General features: G+C 51.6%; 4 protein-coding genes across 4 annotated transcripts; 2 read left to right on the top strand and 2 right to left on the bottom strand.

The window, feature by feature from the left end:
* Nucleotides 1-2045: 2045 nt before the first annotated feature.
* Nucleotides 2046-4181, top strand: BO66DRAFT_333688 (glycoside hydrolase; the record flags this gene model as incomplete). Its single annotated transcript, XM_025644178.1, has 1 exon — nucleotides 2046-4181. A coding segment is annotated over one exon (2136 nt), but the record flags the coding sequence as incomplete, so codon positions are not given.
* A 12-nt stretch (nucleotides 4182-4193) lies between these two features.
* On the top strand, nucleotides 4194-5963 carry BO66DRAFT_383319 (uncharacterized protein; the record flags this gene model as incomplete). The annotated part of the gene is made up of 3 exons (XM_025646049.1): nucleotides 4194-4698; nucleotides 4753-5417; nucleotides 5475-5963. 3 exons carry the CDS (start codon nucleotides 4194-4196, stop codon nucleotides 5961-5963), a joined length of 1659 nt encoding a protein of 552 aa, XP_025499379.1.
* Nucleotides 5964-7548: 1585 nt separating this feature from the next.
* BO66DRAFT_462026 (uncharacterized protein) lies at nucleotides 7549-8727 on the bottom strand (the record flags this gene model as incomplete). Its single annotated transcript, XM_025652354.1, has 3 exons — nucleotides 7549-8415; nucleotides 8454-8471; nucleotides 8521-8727. The coding sequence occupies 3 exons, from the start codon at nucleotides 8725-8727 to the stop codon at nucleotides 7549-7551; spliced, it is 1092 nt and encodes a 363-aa protein (XP_025499378.1).
* Nucleotides 8728-10397: 1670 nt separating this feature from the next.
* BO66DRAFT_442961 (uncharacterized protein) lies at nucleotides 10398-12540 on the bottom strand (the record flags this gene model as incomplete). The annotated part of the gene is made up of 4 exons (XM_025651467.1): nucleotides 10398-10521; nucleotides 10579-11184; nucleotides 11237-11859; nucleotides 11920-12540. The coding sequence occupies 4 exons, from the start codon at nucleotides 12538-12540 to the stop codon at nucleotides 10398-10400; spliced, it is 1974 nt and encodes a 657-aa protein (XP_025499377.1).
* Between the last annotated feature and the right edge of the window lie 938 nt (nucleotides 12541-13478).

Genomic DNA, 13478 nt, shown 5'->3' with positions numbered 1-13478 from the left:
GTATTGGTATAAGTATTGTCAACTATTCATTATTCGAGAACCACATCTAGGACCTATATTATACTGTCACCAGAACTTGATCAAGTATGTTGCGGAGACTATCCAATTGACTGATATCAGAGCAAGCCCAAAAGCCTGAGAAAGGGTTGAGCCGGTTTACGTCTATTTGTATGTCGTCTGTCCGTCCCTTAACCTAATAGATTTAGCATTACCTCGTCACGAGTTAGCCTGCAGTGGTCTGATGAAGTAATCCGAAGTTGACGGATTTTCAATGGATCGTTCCTATCACAGCGGTCAAAGAAATTATCCGACTACTTCGACCGTAACCACATCCGGAAACGGACATCAGAGCCGATCTCGGATGGCCCCGTTGACGCCCACCCAACACCCAATCAAAGTTACCGAGTCGTTACCAGTTACCTAATCTCAAGATCTTGTCGATTCTGACCCCTGAGGCTCCTCCTTTGTTATGATTCAGGGACCGGAAGAAGGGTCTGAATATTCTAACTCTTGAGCCTTGCTTCCAAACTCATCGCTGCATGGCTATGCCAAGGTCTCACATACCGCAATATAAGCTATTTGATGTCTACATTAGTCTCAACAGATCGCGAGATCCTGCTGAATGTCTCAGATCGACCGCGGAATTTCCGCCACAAGCTTTCGCCGACGCCAGCGATGAATGACAGTAGTCCCACACGAAGTTACTTAATAGAATTGGAATTCTTCTTAGACCGATCCTGGCCTGACGAGCTAGTGAGACTAACCCCTAGCAGATTCACCTCGGAAATCCCTTCTATGGCCAAAAGCTGCGCGATGCTTAGCATGGCCGCTCCTGTGAACCTCGGGTCTCACGGTCGTGTGAAAGTAGAGGTGCTGAACCCAGGCATCCGATATTTCGAGAATGATAGTCATCAGCAACTCGTGGTATTTTGATGCAAGTGAGGCAACAAGGACCCTGCCGGGTCCCTGAGTCCCCTGATTCCTGCGATGGTGGTGCATGAACCCTGCAGAGATTCGCAAGATCGATCCCAGAGCGGAACAGCCGGATAGAAACTTGAGGCTGACGTACGCCTCTAACTAGATCAGGCAATCAATCGGCAGACCATTTTAGCTAGGAGGAAAGTTCCCACTCGGGTTAGCTCCGGACCTTAAGGTTAAGGTATTGCAGCTCGCTTATTTACTGTGATAGTATAATTACCACCCACCTATTGACTAAGGAATAGGGTACCATTCATTTTGCTGAATGCCTTTTCTATTCCACTCGGTACCTGATTCTGTCTACCATTTCACTTCCATCAGATGGGTCCGCAATCTCCGAATTGCCTCTTTCCCCTTCACCTTTCTCCACCACGACACTTTTTGCATGCCGATCTCGGTCTTGATATCGAGCAGATACTACCCTAGTAGAGTATCATCGGAGCTCTATGTATCGAACCCACTTTCTGTCAATATGGTGAGATTTGTAAATGCAGGGTGAAGTGAATGTCGTCTCATGTATACCACATAGATGCTCTAATCTTGCTGCGTCTACTATTTATGCCAGAGAAGAGCATTCCACAATGTAAAAATAAAATACCAATGCTTGTTTCTTACTTACTGTACCTCAAAACCAGCAGTACATGATGAGCCTGCGCTTAATGGGCCCCAGAGGACCACTGCTTTTCAAGTGCGTTTTATACTAAGGCAAAGGGAGCTTAGTTCTACATTGTTCGTGTCCACATAGTTCGCAGTAGACTAGACATTTTCGGGCGAGAGTACTCACTGGCAGCATAGGCATGCCCTAGATTGCAATAGTTCGATATCGTGAGAGCAGACCAGGAAACGTCTAAGCGAGTTTTGGTGTATATAAAGGGGACTGATCTGTCAATCCTGGAGTCTATCACAGCAATTCATCTTTCAGTCACTCATTTGTCTCTACCTTCAGTCATTCTTTCTTTCTCACCTTTACTTCATTTTCTTTACCAGACTTTCTTTACAACCTCATCATGCTCTTTGTTCAAATCTAAGTCGTTCCTTCATTCATTCTTTCATATTTCACGATCGTCATGTATGTGCCTGCCTTATTGGCAGCCGGCGCCCTTGCCGGAGCAGCTACAGCAAGCGCCACTTCTTGTCCGAAGGCCTGCTCCTTGAGCTCCAATCCTTTTGAATGGATTCCCTACCATTCCGTCAGTCGAGTCGCTACTTGCAGCCAGCCCATGTTGCTCGACTTCGCTCTTTACAACCCATTGAATGATTCCCAGACCCACTCAACCATCTATGCCTGTGCCACGGAAGAAGATGATACTTCTACCTCCTCTGTAGCGAAGAGAGCCGCAGTAGTGGTAAATTCTACTTCGAATACGTCTTCTGTGAACTTTGAGTTGGGTACTTGGGGATCTGCCATCGACTCGGCTGACGACCGGCTTCAGAAGGCCCTGACTGATCTGGAAGCTTACATGGTATCTGACACGGACAGAAACTTCATGTTTGCGTACTCCGGGCAGGCTGTGATTGGCCTCTATATCGGGGGCAGATATGACCCTTCTACCACCGCTGCTACCTTAGCGGAGTTAATGCGATCCTCTCTTTCCTCCGAGGGGTCATTTAACCAAATGGCTCTACAGTCCTGTGGGTCTACCGCCAACTATATGGTTGGACTGGCCGTCAGTCTGGATGGAGACCTTCCTGCGGTGCAGCAACTGGTGAAGACGTGGAGCGAGGCAGGCTGTGTCACGGGGTTTGACTCGTTTGACTCCAACACTGACTTGACCGCGACGCTGACCACGGTTTCTCCGCTCCTCTCCAACTCCCCCAATTCCGCCACCCTCGCTGCTCGCGACGATACCTGCTCCACCGTACAGGTGGTTTCGGGCGATTCCTGTACGAGCCTGGTGACAGAATGCGGCATCACTTCCACGGAATTCTACGACTACAACACCGCTTCCGACCTTTGCTCCACCCTGGCAGTTGGTCAGTACGTGTGCTGTTCCTCGGGAGACTTACCAGACTATTCGCCCCAGCCATACAGTAATGGCACCTGCTACACGTACTTGGTGGAGTCGGGTGACTCGTGCTCCACAATTGCTGCATCAAACAGCCTGACCGTCGATGAGATCAACTCATTCAACAATCACACCTGGGGATGGCTGGGATGTGATGACCTCCAAGCGGGCGAGAACATCTGTCTGAGTAGCGGGGATCCTCCCTTTCCCGCCCCAGTGACGGGCGCCACCTGCGGTCCCCAGGTGCCTGGTACTACGGCCAATGGCACCGATTATGACGAGTGGGTGACGCTGAATCCATGCTCGCTCAACGCTTGTTGTGATGTCTGGGGTGAGTGTGGCACCACCCCGGAGTTCTGTACTATCACCGAGTCCACCACCGGCGCTCCAGGTACTGCGGAAGCCAACACAAATGGATGCATCTCGAACTGTGGCCTCGACATTGTCAATAATTCCACGGCGCCCGACGAATTCTTTGCAATTGGGTATTTCGAAGCCTTCAACGTCGAGCGCAGCTGCCTTACCATGGATGCCAGCATGATTGACACCAGCAAGTACACTCACATTATCTTCGCCTTTGGAACCATTAACTCCGACTATTCCATCAGCATTAATCAAACCGACCAGTTTGAGCAGTTCCTCAATCTTACAGATGTCAAGAAAGTTGTCTCCTTCGGAGGGTGGGATTTCTCCACCTCCAGCGACACGTACACGATCTTCCGCGAGGGCGTGACCTCCACGAACTGCGCTCTGTTGGCACAGAATATCGGAGACTTTGTGTCTCAGTATGGCATTGACGGGGTGGACTTTGACTGGGAGTATCCTGGTGAGCCTGATATCCCGGGCATCCCCGCCGGCAGCGACGAGGATGGCACGAATTATGTGGCATTCCTGAAGGAAGTCCGGTCGGCCATTGGCATGGACAAGACCCTGTCCATTGCGATGCCCGCCTCGTACTGGTACCTTCGTGGCTTCCCCGTTGCCAGTATCAACGATATTGTCGATTTCATTGTGTATATGACGTATGATCTCCACGGGCAGTGGGATTACGGAAACACCTCGGCCGATGATGGCTGTGCGGACGGTAACTGCCTGCGCTCCCACGTGAACCTGACGGAAACTACTTATGCCCTATCCATGGTGACCAAAGCCGGGGCGGACTCCAACAAGTTGATGGTCGGAGTGAGCAGCTACGGCCGGTCCTTTGAAATGACCACAGCGAACTGCACTGGTCCAGAATGCACCTATGTGGGCCCAGACTCGGGGGCCACGCCCGGCCGCTGTACCCAAACCGCGGGCTATATCGCGAACGCCGAGATCAACGAGATCATTGCCACCAATCCCACCGTGCAGGTTCTCTTCGACAGTGGCAGCGATTCCGACATCATCGTCTACAACGAGACGCAGTGGGTCGGATACATGACCAACATCACCAAGAGCACACGGACCACCTACTACCAGGGTTTGAACATGGGTGGTACGACCGAGTGGGCGATCGACCTCGAGGCCTTTGTCACCTCTCCCACCGACGCCACAGCCTTTGGGGAGTACCTCATCGAACTCAAGGCCGAGGTAGACGATGATGAAACTGAGTTCATCTCCACGAACCTGACTTGCTCCGACCCCAGCACCAGCGAGAGTAGCCTGCAAGCCAGTGAGGAACGAGGGGTGGCTGCGTATATCAACTGGCTGGTGGAGGATAGTCTGAAGTCGCGTATGTATTCCGCTTTCTATCCGTGGAGTCGGTGTGGCTAACCCTCTTGTGCAGCGACCGAATGGACTCGTCAGATGTTCAAGAGCACAGGAGCGGGGTCCACTCAGTGTGACCTTTATCCTGACGGAGAATGCCCCTTCCCCACAGGATTTTGCTCGGACTACAATGTGTCGGCAGAGTACTGGGCTGAGTTCGTGGTGGCTAACGCGCACCAGTATATCACTGAAATCGGGACCCTGTTCGACTTTGCGACGCAGAACGAGTCGCTGAGCATCGACGCCATCGTGGACGATTTTCCGGTCAAATCGGGCGCCACAGTGCCCGACTGGGCAACAATTCTTACCAACGTCGGTGGTGTCATGGGCATTCTGGGGAGCGCCATCCCGGCGCTGGACGCGGAAACAGACACGGCATCGACGATTATGGGGACGCTGAGTGGGATCTACTCACTGGCGGGCTCCGACGTCTCCAGCGCCGACGCGACAGACGCGGAGACCATCACGCTGGAGGCAGCGGTCCAAACACTTTACAGTACCATGTACGAGAGCGTGGTCAACACGACAATTAGGCTCTTTGAAACGGGCGACATCTCTATTTGGCCTTCAGACCTGCGCTCGGGCGACTACACCTTCGAAGTCGCCAATTTTTTTAATGGGCGATACATGTTCGAGCTCACGGGCACGCAGGCGTCTAACATGGAGTCGATCTTCAACGGCTACGTGCGTCAGTACCTGGTGGGCACAGCGCTAGTTTCGGCCAACTACTACATCCTGAAGGGAGCGTACTCAACGAGCAAGTGTTCATCGATCACCAGCGGCACTGTCATCGGCGACTACTGCTACACCCTTGAGTACCCCGGCGCCGGGTGGGAGCTGGTCAAGCAAATCATGACCGACCCGATCAGCAGCGACGACCTAACCAAGCTGACTGACACCTACGGCATCGACCTTGAGACCCTGTATTCGAACTCCTACACCTGCCAGAACACCACGGGCACCTACGGCGGCGTCGTAGAAACTGACGTGCTGACTGCCTCGTCCACCGTGCCCACCTGCTTCTTCAACCTGCCCGTCTTTACGGTGGAGACCTCGGATGAACCCACCATCAACAATTTTCTCTCCTCGCCCTGTCTCGTGTGGGACCGCAACACCACCGCCAAGACCGCCGAGCTGGGCGTCACCTGGATGCCGAGCAACCTGGCCGATGTGTTTGTCCGGGACTTCTGCGAGTGCAATGCCTCGGGGAGGGAGTGCTCGGAGGTGTAAGCCAGCTCCCTCGGATGTACAGTATATACGCTGAGAGAAGACTCGGGGTTGTCCCCCCGCTTGTCGGAGGTTGGATCAAAAGCTTATCTACCTTGATACGTTTAACTCATAATCAATAATAGCATTATGTATACAATCTGCTACTCTATCCCATATTCCTCGTGAAGTGTTCATCAGTCCCCTCTCCATTCAGAATCAGAAGACTAGTAGGATCACGATTTCCAAGGAAGGACTCGACGACTGTATCTCCACTTGAAGTTGATCTGTATACTATGGATCTCTGCTACAAGCACTACATTGGGAATGGACAGACTAGTTCGTTATAACGAGGATTGTGTTGAGAGTAGGTAGTGATGTCTATCTGGTGGGTAGATATCTAGATCCCACGGATCGAGCGCTCTATTCCGGAACCAACCACATGATTATATCGACACCGATGAAATCTCAAGGACGGGAAAGACGGAAGGATCTTCGGCGGTTCTTTGCTAATAGAGCCAACCGGGCCCATCTGCGTGTGAACTAACCTCGCTCGGTGAATTGCCGGATCGTCCACGGTGTAGCCCGGGTTACTCGGGAACGGCTGACAGTACCCACCTAAGTTATTTAGCGTACTGTAGTTCTCTGGCCCTTGAGGCAAGAGGGGCCTCCTCGCTACGACGAATTTCAACATGTCGGAGTAGATTCATGGCGTAGTGCATTTTGTTGGACGGGGCACAAGTCCTCCGCATCGTGCGGGGACCCCACAGGACTACCAAGATGCCACAGTACTACCTGGTTCTTGATGAATTCCAGTCTAGCTGGATATGGCAAGAGATGATCACTGGGATTCTACCCTACTACTGTTGAGGGGTTGCATGGGTAGGGCTCTTGCATTGACTACCTACCCATTCTTCGATTTTTGGTCACGGGGAGCGCGATTATGCTTCCCTATGGTATATGCCCTATCGCCTTGGCACTTGTCTTAGCATAAACGATAAGCTAGACCGTAACAGTGATAGACTCTTTTATTCTATTGGGGAGCGAGGGTGAACCCACGTGCTGCTATCCCTGAGTATATTTTGATCAGCGTCTGCGACGCTTGCTGCCAATCGCGGTGGTTGTTGGCGTTGGCTTTCGAAGAAATGAAATGAAGCTCCGTCAGTGGATAACGCAGATATCTAAGAGCCGGGCTACTGGTTATGCTAGTGCATCGGTATCGAGCCATAAAGAGAAAAAGAGAAAGAGAAAGCAGTCTTGTTGCAGCCGGGATTGAAAATGAAAGAGATCTGAATTCCTGACACCAACGCCCTGCGCCAGTGGAGCCGGCGATAATCCTTCGATTGGATCCGTTTGTCTTCGAGACTCGCTTCTTTCTCATGGTCTGTCCCTAGGCTCGTGGTGGATGTTTTTTCAACCACAGGCCGACAAGTAGACAACATAGCAGGTGACCATCAGATACCGTACTGTCCGAGCCTCGGGGGTCTCTCTGCCCGCTTGAGCTTCTTGACTACGTAAGGACAATCTTCTAGACCGTTCTCAACATACTCAGCTCGTTGAATTAGTTCTCGGGCTTCCGGTATGGCGGTAGCGGTTCCCACTGTCTAAGCTACACCGAGCTCTCGCTTTTATCATCATCCTCATCCTCATCATCAGACTCGTTCCTGAACAAGGAATCAATCCTCGAGGAGCCGGCGGGAGCGGAGACTTCACCCTGTGGGTGGTGGCACTGGCCGCCTAGATCCGGAAAGCGAAGTTCCCATTCCGGACGTCTAGCCTCGGACACGCCCGCCCGATCCAACAACAAATCGAAGGCCGGAACGTTGGCACCACAGTCCCAGTTTGGAGTCCGGTGGTCTACGAGGTGCGCAATGACTCGTTCCGTGACCACCGCGTCCCGTCTCTCCGACAAAATGATCCCGAGACTGTCGGGCCAGCACCCGGCTATGATCGCAAGCATCTCACTCTCGCCCAAGGGAAAGCCCTTGGATCGTGCTAAGGCCTCACGCATGATCTTTCCGTACTCCTCGGGACCAAGTGCAGAATCCTTGTAGTAGGCAACCTGGCAGATCACGGATGGTTTGATTTGAAGTGATGGTCGAGCATGGAGAACGGACTTGAGCAGGTGGATAGAGCGGAATCCCAGGGCGACGGCCTGTTCCAGTACGCGCTCCGTCACTGGGACCTGGGGCTCATGCGTGAGAAGAAGCTGGAATGAGGCCAGCTTGTCATCGTCCCAGTCCGGGCCCGTTAGCGAGAAGAGAACATCTTCCGGGATGACGGCGTTTGGTCGAAGCGTGAGAATCTCGCGGAAAATCCCCTCGACATTTGCGGGCCCGAAACCGTCGCAGATGGAAGATAGCAGCGCGGCGGAGAGCTCGATGGAAGGACGCTCCCTCAAGAGGACTCGTGATCGCCCTAAGTCTCTCAGTGCAAGCCACAAGGCATGGTCGGACAAAGGGGCTCCGGGCCAACGCTGCAGCACCCGTTGGAGCACCCAGTCCGGCGACTCACAGACCAGCTCCACAGTCTCTGGAGACAGTATTAAGTCATCGGGCGCTCTGTTTAGGAGTCCACGCACGGTTAAAGACATATGTTTCCACTCGTGGTCCCGCCGGACTTTCGGCTCAGCAGACGGCTTTCGCTTGGTCACCAACTGAAAGGAACGCCGGGTCGCCAGGGCGGATTTCAAGATCTCGTCTGTGATTTGCTCAGATGTGTTGGTGGTCACCACCTGATAAACTGCCCAATCGGCCGCCGCTGACTGAACTGCGTGCATCAATTCCATGGTTAAAGTCATATGTGGTGTACGGTCAAGGAGCATTTTCGCATCCGCATCGCTCAATGATGCAGCATGTACGGCCATGGTAAATGTATCCTGGTCAAGCTTAAGGTTGGGGTCACTTGACACTAATGACGCCAAATGCTGGCTACTACAGCCTGATATAAGGATCTTCTCCAGGTCCGTGAGAGAGAATTGGCGAGGAGTGGAATCGCAAGCAAGTAAAATGTCGATAAGGTTGAATTCAGCTGGAACAAAAACCTGGGTGGCCCAAAGAACCACGTCGTTGGAAACCCTCAAGGCTGCATTTGATCTGAAGAGGAGCTCCATGAACAGCGCCTGATGACGAGGGTTGCCCAGAGCCGCTCGAACGGCCTTTTCTGATATTACCGTCAACAAGTCCAGCGGATTCATTGCTAGCGTATACCGAAAGACCTCTCGAGCATCCTGCTCCACCGAGTAGTGTTCTAGTGCACTCCAAAATGACTGAGAGGCCACGAAGTGGCTGTCAAACGGCAGCACGCTCGCGACAAATTGTTCGACATCTTGGAGGGTCTCACTGAAGTGGAAAAGGTGTCGGAGAGTCCTCTCAGTGACACGTAATGTGGCTTTGGATGCTATAAGCATGTTCACAAGTTTGGGCCCATGACGGAACATGTGTTTTTGGATCTTTCTAGAATATTTAAAGCCTGGGAATTGGTCGGCCAAGATACCTATTTGTTGGTAATTTTCGCGTGACAGGGAAGCTGGCTCTCGATCGACCAGAACTATCTCTATAGCATTCTATATATCCTCTGACCCAGCCTGACTGAGTACTAACTGCAGAACCCTCGCTTGCCCGGACTCAATGGCAGATATCAGCGCCGACTGAGTAATACTCGCGCCACATTCGATCAGGTAAGATGCGAGCTCAAAGTGACTTGCGCCACATGCAAAGGAAAGCCCGGTTTGCGTCACCACGGGTCGGTTGATGTCCCATCCCAGAGACAAGAGTGCTTCAATGACCTCTCTGAAGTCATACCGACAGGCTAGGTAGAAGGGCGTTGGCTTCGAATCCACGACTAGGGCGTTGTATCCGCCGTCGATCAGTTGCGAAAGAGACTTGCGATCCCGCAGGGTAAAGCTTTTGACCCATCTGTCAAAAGGAAACTCCCTAAACTCGTTTTCAGCGGACCAGAAACCTTGCAAGTATCTTGCAAGAGGTGCTTCTTGTCTTAGCTTTCCAGCCTGAGCACAATGAATAAGCCATGATTTTGAGGCGTACGCGTCAAAGGTATTCTTGTTTTTGTCCAACCACCAGGAGGTGGGGGCAGAAGGGGTTCGTATCCATAGGCTAGAGGGCTGATGATCATTGAGATAAGACACGCAATGTGCGGCCATGCGAGCATGCGCGGTCTCGGGACTGTACTCTGCTAATGTTTGAATGAATTCCTTAACTGAAAAATGAATCAATCGAAACTTCTGAGGTGATGAGGAGGTTAGCTCAACAATCGTAGGGCATAAATCCAGAACATCTCGGGTGGTGAGATTTGACCATTTCTTCCCAGGTTTGTAGTTGACAGCAGAGAGCAAAACCGGAACTTCGGATAACTCTTTATGCAAACCATATACGAGGAGTGTCAGTATCAGTCGGATTTGTTCTTGCCCTTCGGGGTCCTGATCCTTCGAAATGTTGGCTAAGAGTTAAGAATAGAGGCCTTTGGTGTCGGAGGCACAGCCTGTAACTTGGCGACAAATGTATCGGGCTCTTTTGCTTTAATCCTGCGCAAATATTCCAGTGATAGATGGACCCACAGAAACCTAACACCATTAGTCAATTGGTCTGCGTGCAGCATGATAAGCCGAGGACACCCATACATTCCACTTGCCCTTTGCTTCAATGTTGATTCGACCTCGTTCTTAACATCCTCTGGGATTGGGCTTGAGAGAAAGAGACTCTTTTCCAAGGTCCGCACGCGACTGGTGATGAATCTGTCGATGTCTTGCTGGTTCTGCTGATCAATCAAAAGTTCCCACCTGACTTGCCAAATCTCATCCATAAGTGTGGAAATATTGACATGGTCTCGACTGGAAATAAATATCTTGACCCCGGTAGGACTTGATTCGTCGGCGACCTTTTTCGAAGTCTGGAGTAACTCGTTTCGGTCATCATCGACTCCCAGCTCATCGATTCCGTCAATGATGATATTGGTCTGTCGGGATTGCTTCACTATTCCAACAAGCAGAGAAATGCAATCTTCTCGATCTGGACTCGAGCTTGCTGTCTGTAAGTCATTATATCTGTCTACCACCCCCTTGACGAACGTCTTGGCCCCTCCAGTGCAGAGTTGCTTGAGCAGCGAATTCAAAATCAGTTGTGCAGATTTAGCTTCACTTGCCCGGTTGGCTTCGTCGACGTAAAAGAAAGCGATGCGTTCTCCATTTTTTGGACTGGCGTCCAGGAGATGTGAGACCAAAGAAGATCTAGATGGTTTGATTAGCATTGAAGCGCAACGACTGGCGGAGTTCTATTCACACGAGATTGGTCTTTCCGGCTCCCATTTTCCCTCGCAACCAGAAAAGGCCGGAATGGTGTGATTGTCGCCAGTCCATAAATTGCGGGTGTCCAAGGAGCCACTGGCCAGTGCCCTCCATAGGCCTAATTGTTCTATGCTGATCCAGGTGTCGTACCGGTGACACCCAGTCCAACACTTTTGAATACTTCTCTTCTTGAAGGATGGTTACGATATCCAGAATCTGCTGTAACTGACCGCCAATGTTGGCAATTGGCTCTTTGAGTTGAACATTGTCGAAGATGCTGCCCAAGAGCTCTCTGTCATTCAGGCGGAGTGCAGACTCGACCTGTGTCGATCTTTGTTGTATCGCATTGGAAAGATCTTTGAGCTTATGAGGCACCAGGCTCTGTATGCCGTGAGTTATCTTGCCTTGCTTCCAGAACCTGTAGACGTCCAATTGATACAGAAGAACCGCACTGTAGAGTTCAACTACTTTCTCCTTGATCGGTTCGACTGTCTCAATTGAGGTCCCTGGTCGCTTCCTCAGGTAGAACTTCTCCACAAGGGCATATCGGCTGATCAGGTTTGCAATAGGCTCTTGATCTAACGCTAGATCGCGTGTCTCGCCGTAAGCAATCGACCTCTGTCGCCACGCAGAACGCGATTAGCCAGCCAATCAATGGGCAGCCTGTCGATACCATACCTCAACGAAGAACTGTACCAATCCCCAAACTACCGAGGCAGCTTTCGTGGGATCCAAGTCTGCCAGCAGGTTTCCTGGGTCCTTGAAGACCTTCACCCATTGCATGATCCGAAAGACCACGTCTCGAAAGTAGATTGTCTCGCCATCAGCCTTTGCATATGCCCATCTCGTGTCATCGTGTTGTTTGTGAAGTGAGCTAAGGCGGGCAAGTATGGCATCGGCCAGGTCGGTAGTCGTACCTCCGCCCTGCTTGTGGAGGAGTTTTTGATTGTGGGCCTGGCATTCTCGAATGGCCTCGTCGTATTCCTCTTGATGCTCCTTCCAGTCATTCGATTCTCGAGCCTTTTGCAGTGCTTCTTGCCAGAGATCCGACGGCGGTGGCGAGGCGGGAAGAGTCGTTGCAAGGGCGGTTTGCGATTCCCTGCCACTTTGACTGTAATTACTTGTAACAGCCTCCACGCCGGAGAAAGCGGGGGCGGTCGAACTCCTTGTATGGCTGGGTAGTAGTCCGGGGATCTTCTTCTGTTTCTTGCTTTGGCCTGTCGATCCGAACTTTTCTCTGATCCCCCGAGCAAAGCGCAAGAAGGAACGATGCTTTCCAATATCTTGAGTGGAAGCCATTGTCGAAAATTGACTATCTATCGTGGTCGAATCCTGGGAAGGACAGCGATGTCAGCCCCGTACAGGCGTGCCAGCACATAGCCACCACGTGACTTTTCTTAGTGGGAACAGGGGGTATCGTGGCTGTGTGGCAGTCTTCATGTTGCCATATTTTGAGCAGAACAAATCAAGTAAAGCCCGTCATCCTATGCCAATGTTCTCATAAGGACTGAGGGCAAATGAGGTTGATGCTGTGGAACCACTCACATTTCCTCCGCCCCGCCTCGAAATCACAGACTCCCATTAGCCCAATATCGAGGCGTCAAAAGTGCGATCACTTGTCGGAAGCAGCATAATGGACAGTGTTTAACGGGTCGATTCGTGTCATGTCTACCGCAGGATGTCTAGAATGAAGCAGTCGGAGCTCTCGCGCTCGAACACATGGTTTTCAGGATCATTTCGAGCAGCTAAGTCGTCAATTTGGCCCAGCACCTCCTCCACTTCAGGATGATGCGCGTCCGTGCAGCGCGCTTTGAAGGAACGGATGGGCCAGGTGAGGTTTATGGTTTCTCCAGACATCGATGATTGCAGACTTGGTTGGTTTTTGGTCTTCGAAGGGGAGAAGGTGGACGGAAGGGAAGGTTGGGAAGGAACCGCCGGGTGAAGGGCAGTGTCGAAAGTAACTGCCAGGTCATGACTAGGCGGAGTAGGTCCTCTTGCCCTCTTGTGAGAAAACTATGGTCGTAGCTGGAGGTCTGAGAGATGGTAGTAGCGGGTTGATTTGGAGACATCAAGAACGAACCAAGCAGGATCAACTCGGTTTGTGTAATAGGTATCTGTATGCGTGAGCACTTCAAGATAACGACAACTGCACACCCTCGTAGTCAGCTGAGCTACACCAACCAGCCAGTCGAAGAATACTAGAAAACAACAAAATAAGGAACCAAAACTCGAGTTCA

Source organism: Aspergillus aculeatinus (assembly GCF_003184765.1).
Source record: "Aspergillus aculeatinus CBS 121060 unplaced genomic scaffold BO66scaffold_62, whole genome shotgun sequence".
Taxonomy (NCBI): Eukaryota; Fungi; Ascomycota; class Eurotiomycetes; order Eurotiales; family Aspergillaceae; genus Aspergillus; species Aspergillus aculeatinus.
The sequence above is the reverse complement of the archived record's forward strand: the minus strand, read 5'-3'. Positions and strand labels throughout refer to the sequence as shown.